Source organism: Pelodiscus sinensis, chromosome 2, assembly GCF_049634645.1.
Source record: "Pelodiscus sinensis isolate JC-2024 chromosome 2, ASM4963464v1, whole genome shotgun sequence".
Lineage (NCBI taxonomy): Eukaryota > Metazoa > Chordata > Testudines > Trionychidae > Pelodiscus > Pelodiscus sinensis.
In genome coordinates, this window is record NC_134712.1 from 15,248,017 (window position 1) to 15,262,574 (window position 14,558).

At 43.3% G+C, this 14,558-nt stretch overlaps 1 protein-coding gene across 2 annotated transcripts in view; it reads left to right on the forward strand.

Annotated features, from left to right (window-relative positions):
- ADCY8 (adenylate cyclase 8) overlaps nucleotides 1-14,558 on the forward strand; it is a 214,533-nt gene that overhangs the window by 147,836 nt on the left and 52,139 nt on the right. For both annotated transcript variants that reach the window (XM_075920134.1, XM_075920135.1), the window contains one exon: nucleotides 3,953-4,053. In XM_075920134.1, coding sequence (XP_075776249.1) covers nucleotides 3,953-4,053 — 101 coding nt within the window. The remainder of the gene's footprint in view (nucleotides 1-3,952; nucleotides 4,054-14,558) is intronic.

Genomic DNA, 14,558 nt, shown 5'->3' on the forward strand with positions numbered 1-14,558 from the left:
AAATCAATAGTGATATGATGATTTACACCATGTAAGGACTTGGCCCATGCACCTCTCTTCTCCTCCCCCGGGTTAACTAATTGGCTTTTGTTGACTGAGCTCAAACATCGTTTCTGAAGTAACCAGTTTAGCAAGGGTGGTGTGTGGTAATCTGAAGTAGCTTTTTGGATTTAAAAAAATGGTTTGCAGTATTAGACGCAAAATGCTTTGCAATACATAGTTGCATTTTTCACACAAAAAAAGCCAAAGCTTTTGGTGGCAACTTTGCAACTCAAGGGGTCTCCAGTATAAAAGTAGGGCTGTGGCAGAATAATGTCCCCACTTTCTGAAGAGGCAGAGTGAATTCTCATGTTCATAAGTTTCTATATCACCTGTGTGTTATTTGAAATATCAAATATCACTACTTGTAAAGACAACAGGATCAATGTAATACAGAGCTCAGGTCATACTCGGATAGGTTACATTGACACTGGAGCGCTATTTGGGGATACTGGAAGTATCCCAAATAGCTATTCTGCATCTTTTGAGCCTGCCTGCTATTTTGAAATATAATGGGCTCACTATTCTGATGTCCCATACTCCTCATTCCATGAGGAGTAAGGGATGTTTCAGAATAGTGATTTATTTTGAAATAAGTGCTGTGTAGACAGGGACAAATTTCAATATAAGGTATTTTGAAATAAGATTGAAATAAAATACGCACTTTGCATAGCTCAGATTGCATCTCTTATTTCGACCTACAGTGCAGTGTAGATGCACCTTTAGGGACCTGGAAAAAGGTATAAGGCTACTCTAAGTGTCACGGGCATTACATAAGTAGCATGAAATGGCTGTCCATATTCTCATGCAGCCCCAATCACAAATCTCATTCACAATTTATTCTTCTAAGGGTAGAATACGTATAGGCTTAAGGACGTGTGGTAGTTGTGTGAATGAGAAATTACAAATACAAAGATCATTAGATATTTACATTATACTCTGTGATCCCACCCCATCACAGAGTGATGGGTCGTCATGTTTTGCAAAAGTCAACATAAGGAGGAGCAGTGGGATTCAGAGAAGGAGGGGCTCCTTTCAGCTGAAAGTTGAATATTTGAAAAGCAAAACATAATGGCCTTGATCCTGCAAGCACATAAACATGTGTGTGACTTTGTGTATGTGTGCAATCCCCATTGATTCCAGAGCATAAGAATGGCTATAAAGGGTTGGACCAAAAGTCCATCTAATCCAATATTCTGTCTTCTGACAGTGGCCAATTACAGGTGCCCCAGAGAGAATGAACAGAACAGGTAATCATCAAGTGTTTCATCCACTGTTGCCCATTCCCAGCTTCTGACAAACACAGGCTAGGGACACCATTCCTACCCATCCTGGCTCATAGTCATTGATGGACCTAACCTCCATGAATCTATCTAGCTCTTTTTGAACCCTGTTAAAGTCCTACCCTTTACCACATCCTCCGGTGAGGAGCTCCACAGGTTGACTGCGAGCCTTGTGGATAAGGGAGAAGCGGTGGATGTCATATACCTAGACTTTAGTAAGGCATTTGATACGGTCTCGCATGATATTCTTATTGATAAACTAGGCAAATATAACTTAGATAGGGCCACGATAAGGTGGGTGCATAATTGGCTGGATAACCGTAGTCAGAGAGTTGTTGTTAATGGTGCTAAATCCTGCTGGAAAGGGATAACAAGTGGAGTTCCGCAAGGGTCTGTTTTGGGACCCGTACTGTTCAATATCTTCATCAATGATGTAGATATTGGGATAGAGAGTACGCTTATTAAGTTTGCAGATGACACCAAACTGGGTGGGGTTGCAACTTCTTTGGAGGATAGGGACATAATTCAAAATGACCTTAGCAAGTTAGAGAAATGGTCAGAGGTAAACAGGATGAAGTTTAATAAAGAGAAATGCAAAGTGCTCCACTTAGGAAGGAACCATCAGTTCCATACATACAAGATGGGAAGCGACTGTCTAGGAAGGAGCATGGCGGAAAGGGATCTAGGGGTCATAGTGGACCACAAGTTGAATATGAGTCAACAGGGTGATGCTGCTGCAAAAAAAGCAAATATGATTCTAGGTTGTATCAACAGGTGTGTTGTAAGCAAAACTCGTGAAGTCATTCTGCCGCTCTACTCTGCACTAGTTAGGCCTCAGCTGGAGTACTGTGTCCAGTTCTGGGAGCCACATTTCAAGAAAGATGTGGAGAAATTGGAAAGGGTACAGAGAAGAGCGACAAGAATGATTAAAGGTCTAGAGAACATGACCTATGAAGCCAGGCTTCATGAACTGGGTTTGTTTAGTTTGGAAAAAAGAAGATTAAGGGGGGACATGATAGCGGTTTTCAAATATCTAAAAGGGTGTCACAAGGAGGAAGGAGAAAATTTGTTCTTCTTGGTTTCTGAGGACAGGACAAGGAGTAATGGGCTTAAAGTGCAGCAGGGGAGGTTTAGATTAGACATTAGGAAAAAATTCCTAACTGTCAGGGTGGTCAAATATTGGAATAAATTGCCAAGGGAGGTGGTGGAATCTCCCTCTCTGGAGATATTTAAGAACAGGTTAGATAGACATCTGTCAGGGATGGTGTAGACAGAGCTTGGTCCTGCCTTGAGGGCGGGGGGCTGGACTCGATGACCTCTTGAGGTCCCTTCCAGTCTTATGATTCTATGATTATGTGAAGAAGTACTTCCTTTTGTTTGTTTTAAACCTGCTACCTATTAATTTCATTTGGTGGCCAGTAGTTCATAATTCAAAATGACCTTAGCAAGTTAGAGAAATGGTCAGAGGTAAACAGGATGAAGTTTAATAAAGAGAAATGCAAAGTGCTCCACTTAGGAAGGAACAATCAGTTCCATACATACAGCAAGTAAATAACTTTTGCTTATTTTGTTTCTCCACACCAATCATGATTTTATATACCCTTATCATATCTCGCTTTAGTCATCTCTTTCCAAAATGAAAAGCCCGTCTTATTAATCTCTCCTCATATGGCAGCCTTTCCATACTCAATCATTTTTGTTGCCCTTTTCTGAAATTTTTCAATACCAAGGTATTTTTTTGAGATGAGGCAGCCACATCAGCATGCAGTATTTAAGATATGAACATACCATATCTTCCATTTCTTTTTAATAGAGTCCCCAGCATCTAAACACTGCCAAACAGAGGGATATTAGGGTATGTCTACACTAGCTCGTTAATTCGAGCTAGGTAGGCAAATGAGGCGACCGGAGTTGCAAATGAAACCCGGGATTTAAATATCCCGAGCTTTATTTACATGTTCACATCCAGTTGCCATTTTGAAATTTCACTAGCCTGAACTCACTGCCGCGAGGATACACACAGCAGTGAAAGGTTAATTCAAACTAAGTCCTTAGTTCAAATTAACTGTTACTCCTCACGCGGCAGTGAGTTCGGGCTAGTGAAATTTCAAAAGGGCGACCTGACGGGAACATGCAAATAAAGCCCAGGATATTTAAATCCCAGGCTTCATTTGCAATTCTGGTTGCCTCATTTGCCTACCTAGCTCGAATTAACGAGCTAGTGTAGACATACCCTTAGAAATCTAGATCTGAATTTACAGTTCAGACTTCCCTGTCAGTACTGTTTTCTCTAGTGACACCTAGGTATTTTGCATCATATTCATCCCAATGGTACCTGTATCCTTACCTCATCTTTTGCTTTTTAATGCATGGATTAAGACATAAAGGCAACCATGTAAAATCACTTTTTATTAGAAAACAAAAGGGTTGGGGTTTACGGCCATTGTGAGAGTGGTTTATTGGCTCATTTATGATATGATGATTTTCTTTCTATTTTAAAAATAACACCATGGTATGCTGGTTAACATACCTGATCCTCTTTTTAATTTCCCAGAAATGTCAACAGATGTCACTCTTTACAAAACTGCCACATGAGCCGAACATTAATTTATCTTTTTTTTTTATTCCAGTATTCTCAAATGAGGGATGAAGTGTTCAAATCAAACTTGGTGTGTGCATTCATTGTCCTTGTATTTATCACCACAATCCAAAGTTTACTTCCTTCTTCAAGGTAAATAAAAACAGACCTCGTTACAATTCTAAAAGGCTTTACAGGGAAAGCAGAGATGTAGGGCCAGTGTTTTCCAGCAATGAAAATAGAATAATTTTGGAAATTTTGGAAATGCATTGCAAGAAGCAATTTTTAATAGCATGAAAATACTGGTCATTGTGGTCTAGAGCCAGCTGTGCAGGGGAGGAGAGCCATGCATGGTCTTTTGAGAAATAAGTGTCTTCTACTCTGCAACATGACAAGGGAGCCTGATGCCCTGCTGACAAGTCCTCTGCCTGGCCAGAGGAAACTCTGCAGCAACTTTGCTGAGCCAAAGCCTGTATGAAAAGAGAAGGTATCAGTGACTCACAACAGCAGCCAGAAGCCAGCCTCTGCCCTGCACCCTCAGAATGAGTCAGGGATCTCCAGGCAGAAATCTGTGTGGAGGGGATGACCTTGCATGACCTGCCCACCCTCTGCAGTTCTGGAAATTAAGAATAATTCTGGAAATGGAGAATCATTTTAGATAAAAGCATGGTAATAGCAGCAACTTCTGGAAAACACTGGCCCTACAAAGGATATTTCAAGAATTCCCTTCATTTACATGACATAAACAACCTGTATTCTAAATTGCCTACAAAAAGTTTGGAAAGATGAATGCATGTATTTTTTTCTTGTTACATAATTTTACATCTTCAGGACTTAGCACGACCCTTGCCTTTACAGCAAGAGAAAGAGAGAATTGAAATCTACAATGCCTGATGTTTCTGTATCACTGTCAGTTTTGAAGTGGAACTTACCATTGAAATGAATGGGGAGCTTTGCTTGAAATATAGCATAATATGGCCTCATGTTTCTACTGATAATCTAAAAAAGAAACACTCATTCTTAATGGATACAATGTCTTGTTAGTAAGTAATGATTTGTGGGTTATTGACTGGTTAAAAAGTGCTTTTGTTTCTGTGTTCTACCACAGCACATAAGTATGTCTTAGTAAGTTGTATAATTATACTTTATAAATGGTGTGATGTGATGTATAATTATCCTGTCAGGAACAGCCTTGCACTGTCAAGAACGATGGAATAAATGACCTTGCAGGTCTTTTCCCACTCTGATTTTTCTTGGCTTCATGGATCACTGAGTGCTCTTAAATCCCACTGAAGTCAATAGGCGTTGATGATGATCGGTAACTTGAATGACTAGGCCTTCTATACTGCATGATTGGACTGCATGTAACGTAACCAAACATGTCAGATGCTCATTTTTGTCTAGTATCTCCAGCCATTTAATGCAGCATTTTTCAAAGCATTGTACACCCATTCCTCTATCTGCACTCCACAGCATTGTTACGCATCTACTGCTCTACTATACAAAAACCCTAGCGTTTTTTCTTCCCCACATTGGACCAGAGAAAAACCAAACAGAAATTAGACCCTCTGAAAAAGAGGACAACAGGATGTGAACCAGAGAAACGGAATTCTAAATTTTGCGGGATTACTATACACAAATTAATATTATAAATTACTATGCACACATTTATAATGTGCTATAGTTTCCAAATTATCCTAGAGGTGAACACAGCGGTCAACCTTTTTAAAGGATTTTTTATCCAAATCCATCTTCTTCCAATACATTAATGAACCATGTCTAGATTGCTTGACTTCTGGTTGCTCATGTGCAAGAGGATTGACAGATCTTGTTTATGGAGGCTATTTTTCATTGAAGATTTTTGCTCCTTAATCACTTCTGCCACAGCAACAAAATAGGATGTGCTTTCTCGTTGGATGGGTTCCTTTCTGCTAATACTCACAACCCCACCCTGTGTCATATGTGACATATCCATCTTCCCTGCAGCCTTTTTGCTTTCCCTCTCGTTTTTCTTCTGACTCAGTACTGTGGTCTGTGTCAGATTTCTGCTTTCAGGAGTTGAAAGATCTCTGTCAAAGTTAATGAAGACAAATACCTGCCATTTTTTCTCGTTTGTAAAGTCCATGTATTTTGTTTTGAAAACAAAATCTCATTCTTTACAAAGCAAACAAATAGCAATGCTGTTTGCTTCATAATTATGAATAACCTGCAATAACAAATAGGTGTGTTTGAGCAAGAGAGGGAAACCCAATGTGGGCTTTGTATTTCTAGACTAAAGTTCAGCAAAGCATTTGAGCACACCCAGAGTTTTGGGCATGTGAGTATCCCATCTGTGTTAAGTAAAACTGTTGGGCTACGTCTACACTGCAGGTTTTGCCAGCAGTGAGTATGCAAATGAGGCATGGATTAGCATATCGTTGCACCTCCTTTGCATAATGTATGCATGCTGTTTTTGTGCAAAGGGTTTTTGAACAACCCCCCCCAACCCCCACCACAAAAAAGGCGTGCATGCATTAATCTGCACCTCATTTGCATACTCACTGCTGACAAAACTGGTAGTGTAGACGAAACCTTAATGTTTTTCACTGCAGTGGGATTTAGGCATATGCTTAAGTGGTTTGTTGACTAGGGAAGGGGAATAGATGCATGCTTAAACTGCTTAACTGTTCTTAGCTGGAGTCTGATGAATTACTAGAAACACAAGTGAAGGGAAGCATTATTGAAATGACCATGAGAAATATCTTGTTCAGCATCTTTACATAACATTCTCAGATATGCTATAAACACTCATGATAGAGGAGGAAACTCTTTTGTTCATTTTCTTATCTGGAATGTAAGAACTGCTGGCAGTCACCCCTTTATAGGGAAAGTGGCTGAGAGAGCAGACCCTCCTCCGTTTCTCTCCTCTGCTGGATACCTTGCCATCTTGCCCTCTTATTGGTGCTTCATCATGACCTCAGCTAAGCAGGGTCATTGGTAGCCCTTTCCCCTTTCAGGGTGCTGAAGAGTCCAATATCTGAGGAGCCTAGTTGTCCTAGCTGAGAGAGTATAATCGCTGACCTCTTTGAACATGACCAACTTGCTCAAGGCCTTAATACACCCTCCTGTTAGGTTAGTAGGGGAACCCTGGCCAGTCCATTATCGGGGTTCCAAACCAGTAACTCTGTATAAGGGAGTTGGTGTCAATCTCTCCCATACCTTTACTATTTCCCTGGCCCATAATTCATGTTTCCCTGAATTATGGGCCAGGGAAACAGTATTGGTGCCAATCTCCCCAAACCTTTACTGTTTCCTTGGCCCATAATCCTCATGTTTGCAGCTGGAGAACATGAGGATTAATACAAAGATTGGTGGGTAAGGAACTGGTTAAAAGGGAGACTACAGTGGGTCATAATGAAGGGTGAACTGCTGGGCTGGAGGGAGGCAATTAGCGAAGTCCCTCAAAGACTGATCTTGGGACCAGTCTTATTTAATGTTTTCCTTAATGACCATGGCACAAAAAGGGAGAGCTGGTTAATAATGACACAAAGTTAGGAAAGATTGCCAATGCATAGGTCAGCCAGAATATCATACAAGAATATCTGGACAACCTTGAAAACAGAAGTAATAGCAAAAGGATGAAATTTAATAGTGTGAAGTGGAAGATCATGCTCTTAGGGTATGTCTACACTAAAAAGTTAATTCGAACTAACAGCCGTTAGTTCGAATTAACTTTGATAGGCGCTACACATACAAACCGCTAGTTCGAACTTAATTCGAACTAGCAGAGCGCTTAATTCAAACTAGGTAAACCTCATTCCACGAGGACTAACACCTAGTTCGAATTAAGCAGTTTGAATTAAGGGCTGTGTAGCCACTTAATTCGAACTAGTGGGAGGCTAGCCTTCCCCAGATTTCCCTGGTGGCCACTCTGGGCACCACCAGGGAAACTCATCTGCCCCCTTCCCGGCCCCGGAGCCCTTAAAGGGACACGGGCTGGCTACGGTGCCTGTGCCAGGTGCAAGCCTGCCAGCACCCAGCCAGCAGACCCTGCACCTGGCACGGCATGAGCCGGCCACCCGCTGCCACCCAGCCCTCCGCCTCTTTCTGGGACCAGGCTGGCAGCTCCCGGGAGCCTGCCCGGGTCCGCAAGAGGCGGGCGCCCACCTGGTCTAGTGCAGAGATCGTGGACCTCATCCACGACCTCCGCACTAGGCACAGGAAAGTGGCCATCTAGGGCAGGATAGCTGCCAGCCTGGCCACCCAGGAGCAGGGTTGCATGAAAATCAAGGTGGTCCACTGAGACCCCCGACCCTGAGCTTAGAATGTACGTACTGGGTCAGACCAAAGGTCCATCTAGCCCAGTAGCCTGACTGCCGACAGTGGCCAACACTAGGGACCCTGGAGGGGATGGACCGAAACAATGACCAAGCCATTTGTTTCGTGCCATCCATCTCCAGCCTTCCACAAACAGAGGCCAGGGACACCATTTCTACCCCCTGGCTAATACCACTCCATGGACTCAACCTCCATGACTTTATCTAACTTCTCTTTAAACTCTGTTCTAGTTCTAGCCTTCACAGCCTCCTGCAGCAAGGAGTTCCACAGGTTGACTATTTGCTTTGTGAAGAAGAACTTTCTGTTATTAGTTTGAAGCCTGCTACCCATTCATTTCATTTGGTGTCCTCTAGTCCTTCTATTATGGGAACTAATGAAGAACTTTTCTTGATGCACCCTCTGCACCCCACTCATGCTTTTATAGACCTCTATCATATCCCCTCTCAGTCTCTTTTCTAAGCTGAGAAGTCCCAGTCTCTTTAGCCTCTCTTCATATGGGACCTGTTCCAAACCCCTGATCATTTTAGTTGCCCTCTCCCACCCTCTCTCTTCCCCTCTCCCACCTCCTTTTCCCAGTCTCCCCGAGTTTTGTTCAATAAAGAGAGTTTCTATTTTTGAACACATGTGTCCTTTATTTTGTACATCAGGAAGGGGGTCTAGGGAGGGGTAAGTGGAAGGAGGTGAGGGAGGAATGGGGTACGAGCCCCCGATGGGGAGGACTGGGCTGGCTCTGTGGGCTTCTCGGGGTGGAAGCTCTTCTGAAGCCCCTTGATTGACCCCCCCTCTGGATGGCAGCCTGCGGCAAGCGCAGCCGGGCTGATGGCCGAGTGCTGTGATGTGCCATGTGTGGGCACTCAGGGCACTCCAAGCCAGGACTGCTTTGCAAGCGGGGAACCCCTGAGAACTGTCTGTCCGGGGTGGGGGTTGGGACCCTTTAAGCACAGCCCTCGGCTAGCCTGAGACAGCAGCTTCACGCTATAAGTCCTAACCTGATGCCCTGCCGGCACTGTTTCCGGCCATCCTTAACCTCGGTTCAGGGTCCACTCAATGTGGACATGCTAGTTCGAATTAGCAAAATGCTAATTCGAACTAGTTTTTAGGTCTAGATGCACTAATTCGAATTAGCTTAGTTCGAAATAACTAATTTGAATTAAGTTAGTTTGAATTAGTGCTGTAGTGTAGACATACCCTTAGGGACTAACAATGAGAATCCTTGCTATACATTTGGGATTTATCAATTGAAATCAACAACAGAGGAGAACAAATGGGATCTGTTGGTTAATTACAGGATGACTGTGAGTCACCAATATAAGCCATGAAAAAGACTAAGTGAAATCCCTGGATGAATTAGGTGAGGTATTTCCAGTAGAAACAGGAAGTGTTACCGTCGTACAAAGCCCTGGTGAGACCTCATCTGCAATACTGTGTGCAATTCTCGTCTCCCATGTTTAACAAAGACGAATTCAAACTGGAACAATTGCACAGAAGGGCTACTAGAATGGCTGAAGGAAGGGAGAACGTACCGTATGAGAGGGGGCTTTAAGAGGTTGTCTTGTTTGGCCTAACCAAAAGACAGTTGAGGGGAGGTATGACTGTTCTCTGTAAATCGGTCAAAAGGAATAAATCACAAGCAAAATAAATGGATATAAACTGGGTATAAACAAGTTTAGGCTTGAAATTAAATTAAGGTTTCAAAGCATCAGAGGAATTAAGTTTTGTAAAAGCCTCCCAAGAGGAAAACTGAGCTTGATACATTGATGGAGGGGATGGTAGGATGAAGCTGCTTGTAATGCCACATAGCACATTTGTGACTATGAGTAGTAAAAGCAACGAGAAGTCCTGTGGCACCTTATAGACTAACTGAAGCGTAGGAGCATAAGCTTTCATGGGCAAAGACCCACTTCGTCAGATGCATGCATCTGACGAAGTGGGTCTTTGCCCACGAAAGCTTATGCTCCTACGCTTCAGTTAGTCTATAAGGTGCCACAGGACTCCTCGTCGCTTTTGCAGATTCAGACTAACACGGCTACCCCTCTGATATGAGTAGTGAAGATCCTCAGTGACTGGAAAAGGGGGTGCCAGATGGGGAGGGATCTGAATTCTAAAGAGAATTCTTTCCCAGATGTCTGGCTTGTAGGGCTCATCCACATGCTTAGGGTTTGACACAGGGGTAGGCAATAATTTTTGTAGGTGGGCCACTTCACCAATGTTGGTAGTGGCCATGGGCCAGCCCCAGAAGGGGCAGGGCCTTAGGCAGGAGGAGCAGGGCCTCAGGCAAAAGAAGCAGTTCTCTTTAGGCATGATTGGCCGGGAAGAGGGGGAGCACGAGAAGTCTCCCACCCCCACCCCCGCCCCGCTAGGGCGCGTGACACCTATTAAGAACCACCAGCCATTTTGAACAGCAGAGGAGGAGACTTTGCATACCCTAGGTCTCGATTGGCCTGGGAGTGGGGGTGTGGCAGGGCAGGCCGTGGGCTGGATCAAATGGCGTGGTGGACCATATATGGCCCACGGCCCATATCTTGCCCACGCCTGGTTTAACAGATCATCATTTGGGGAACAAGATGGAATTTCATGTCAATTTATATTGTATACTGGGCCAAAAAAAGAATAAATATTGATCCATTTATACTCTTCCTTGACACAGCAGGCCCATCACTGCATTTCAGTGTTTGCTGCAGCTTTTATTTCTCTGACATATCAAGATGAGAAATTACTTTAGTCCACACAAAATAATGCCATACGTTCTTCTCCAACTACCATCTGTCAATCCAGTGGACTTCATTACAGACTTTGAAGCCATTCTCCTCATTCTGCAGCATCTTGCACGTGACTCACTTTCTCGTGTAATAGCCATTCCGTCTGCTCACAGACACATTAGAGCATTCTGCTGACTAACTTTTATTTTTGTCTTCTTCCATTTGGTCACTAGAGTTCTCTCTGTTTCTGCAGGGTCTGTTGTTTTTCTAAACAACTTGCATCTGTTTTATTTGCTGACGCTCTGCAAAGAAGGATAAATTTAGTCCTAGCTATGTGACTCTGCAGTTAGTGCTTTGCAAGGCCAGAGAAGATACTCAGGCTACATTTGCCCAGCAAAAAAAATCCCCAGAGAAGAAAGCCTCAGAGCCCAGGTCAAGTGACTTGTGTTTGTGGGGTCAGTGCTGAAGGGCGAAACAGAGCAATGTAGAAATTTAGGTTTGGATGGGAGTCTGGGTTCCCAAAACCTTTCCACTTGGTGGGTATCAGAGCCTGGGCTTCAGCATAAGCCCAACTGTCTGCACAGCTTTCCTTTTAGCCTGGCAGCTCACGCAGCACAAGCCCTAATCTATAGATCCAGGCTCTGAGAATCGGTGTCATGGATCGTTTTTGCTTTGTAGGTGTAGCCGTATGTTCAGTCTGGTATCTTGGTGCTTGATCCATCTCCTACTGAATTAAAGAAAAGACTCCTATTGACTTCCTTAGGAGTTGGAGCATGTTGGATCCCTGGGGGATGGATGGAGTACACCCTGAGGGCACCATGTGTTTCCCTACAGATGACATATTGCTCATTTTCAAGCTGATCTAGGACTGGAATGGTGGAGCTCCAAAAAGGATCTCTGTCAGCTTCCCTTAGACAAAGTGCTGAAGTGCATGTGAGTATAGGGGTAGCCTGGGGTTAATGTAAACTCCTCTGGAGGTGAGTCTTAGACAACATGAGAACAATATTTATTGCAGGAGATTTTCCCCTGGCTTTCAGACTCACTGCCACAGGCTTTTTGTTTTGGTTTGGTTGTTGTTTCGCAATGTATACATACTCATTGTCTCTTCGCCTATTAACAAATATTTCCCCTGAGTGCCCTTTTACCTACAACATTCAGAACGGTGGTCAAATCTTCCTTTAAATCTGTTGAACCTTACTGTTGGGATTCAGACATGTAAGCCCTATATTCCCCAGGTACAAAGCTGAACCATTAAAATATCTACCTAGATTCCTAAATGCATGTCACTTACTCAACTGACCCCCATATGTTCTGTTGTATGAACTCCTATTCAAACACTTACCTAGTTGTAAAAGGCCTATTTTTTTACCTGATATGCACTTAACAGTGGGCTTAATGAACTATGGAGACTGAACTACTTTCCATCCTGAGTGGCCGTTCCCCCATATAGGGATGAGTACTTTGCTGTGGCAATATAGCAAAAGCTTCACTACTGATGCCTGTGCACTATCTGCTCTCTGGATGGATAGAGATCTTTAGTCTCCAGGACTATTAAGCTACATCTTGTACTCCAGCGCAATTTCGACTATCCCAAAATTGCTATTCCACATCTTTTGAGCGTGCCCATTATTTCAAAATATAACAGGCTTGCTATTCCGACGGCCCTGTAAACTTTATTCCACGAGGAGTGAGGGACGTTTCAGAATAGCAATTTATTTCAAAATAAGTGCTGTGTGGACAGAGCCAAGTTTCGAAATAAGCTATTTCAAAATTGACTCAAAATAAGCTACACAATTTGCATAACTCAACTTGCAGAGTTTATTTTGAGCTTCGGGAGCAGTGCAGATATACCCTCAGTCTAGCATCTCTCTCACAGTGTTGGGTCCAGACAGTCTCTCTAGGCAGCATCCACTGATACTTTGGACTCCTACTCAGAGCTCTGGGCATTATCCAGGTTCTTTGCTCAGTATCCACCTCTGGATTCCTCAATTTGAAACTATGGTCTCTACCCTGTTCCTGTTTTCTCCATTCTTGTCCCTCAAGATCTGTTGATTTCTGGGCTCTGTGGCTCCTACCTCACCTGGTTTTAGTTGCTTTGATGAACTCCATCTATTTGTTCCTAGTTTTCAGATAGGTTAGTACCTATCTCTTGTACTAAATTTACATACAAAATTTTAGTGCCAGAAAAAAATGGGGCTACGTCTACACTGCAGGCTTTTTGCACAAGAATGGCCATTCTTGGGCAAAAACTCGTGGAGCATCTACACTGCATGCACGTTCTTGTGCAAGTAAATTTAAAGTAAAGCGTCGGAACAGAGGGCTACTTGAGCAAGTTATTCCTCTCCCCACTGCATGCACAAGAAGGCAGAGTGGACAGGCAAGAGGGGTTTCTTGCGCAAGAAACCCCTATAGCTAAAATGGCCATCAGAGGTTTCTTGCGAAAGAGAGTGTCCACACTGCCATGGACTCTCCTGCGCAAAAGCATATCTCTTGTGCAAAAGCACATGGCAGTGTGGATGCGCTCTTGAGCAAGAAACCCCTCTTGCCTGTCCACAGTGCCTTCTTGTGCAAGACAGTCCTTGCACAAGAAGCCTGCAGTGTAGACATAGCCTGAGTGTTTAGAATGGAAACAGAGTGTGAGAGTCAAAATAGCAGTGACCATTATTTTCAGATCTAAGTAATTATAAAAGAATCAAAGAATCATAGAACACTAGAACTGGAAGGGACCTCGAGAGGTCATCGAGTCCAGTCTCATACCCCCACGGCAGGACCCAGTACCATCTAGACCATCCCTAATAGATGTCTATCTAACCTGCTCTTAAATATCTCCAGAGATGGAGATTCCACAACCTCCCTAGGCAACTTATTCTAATGTTTAACCACCCTGACAGTTAGGAAGTTTTTCCTAAAGTCCAGCCTAAACCTCCCTTGTTGTATTTAAGCCCATTGCTTCTTGTTCTATCCTCAGAGGCCAAGGAGAATAATTTTTCTCCCTCCTCTTTGTGACACCACAGAGTGCTTCGATGTCCCAACTGAGGGCAACCAGAGCATGCAGAGACAAAATGCTTTGCTGTCCCTCATCGAGGTAGGCAAGCAAGCAGAGAAAGCTGAGAACCAGCTGTCCAGGGAGGGGTCCCTTTAAGCACAGGCCTCAGGCAGCAGCCACACAAAGTAACTCCTGACCTGATACCCTTAAATGCGATTCAGCGTCCACTCAGTGTGGACGTGCTATTTCGAAATAGCAAAATGGTATTTCAAAATGCATTTTGTGTGTAGACGTGTTATTTTGAAATAAGATATTTGAAATAACTATACTGCATTCCTCTTTCAAGAGAGAAATGCAAATGCTGTAGTGTAGACGTACCCTTAGGCATTCCTTCATCATCAGATTTCTTGATGAAGACTGAAACAAAGAAGTCATTAAGCACCTCGGCCATTTCCAAATTTCTGGTTACTATTTCTCCCTCCTTACTAAGCAATGGGCCTACCCTGTCCTTGGTCTTCCTCTTGCTTCTAATATATTTATAGAAAGTCTTCTTATTATCTTTTATGTCTGTAGCTCATTTGAGCTAATTTTGTGCCTTTGCCTTTCTAATCTTGCCCCTGCACACCTGTATTGTTCGCTTATATTCATCTTTTATT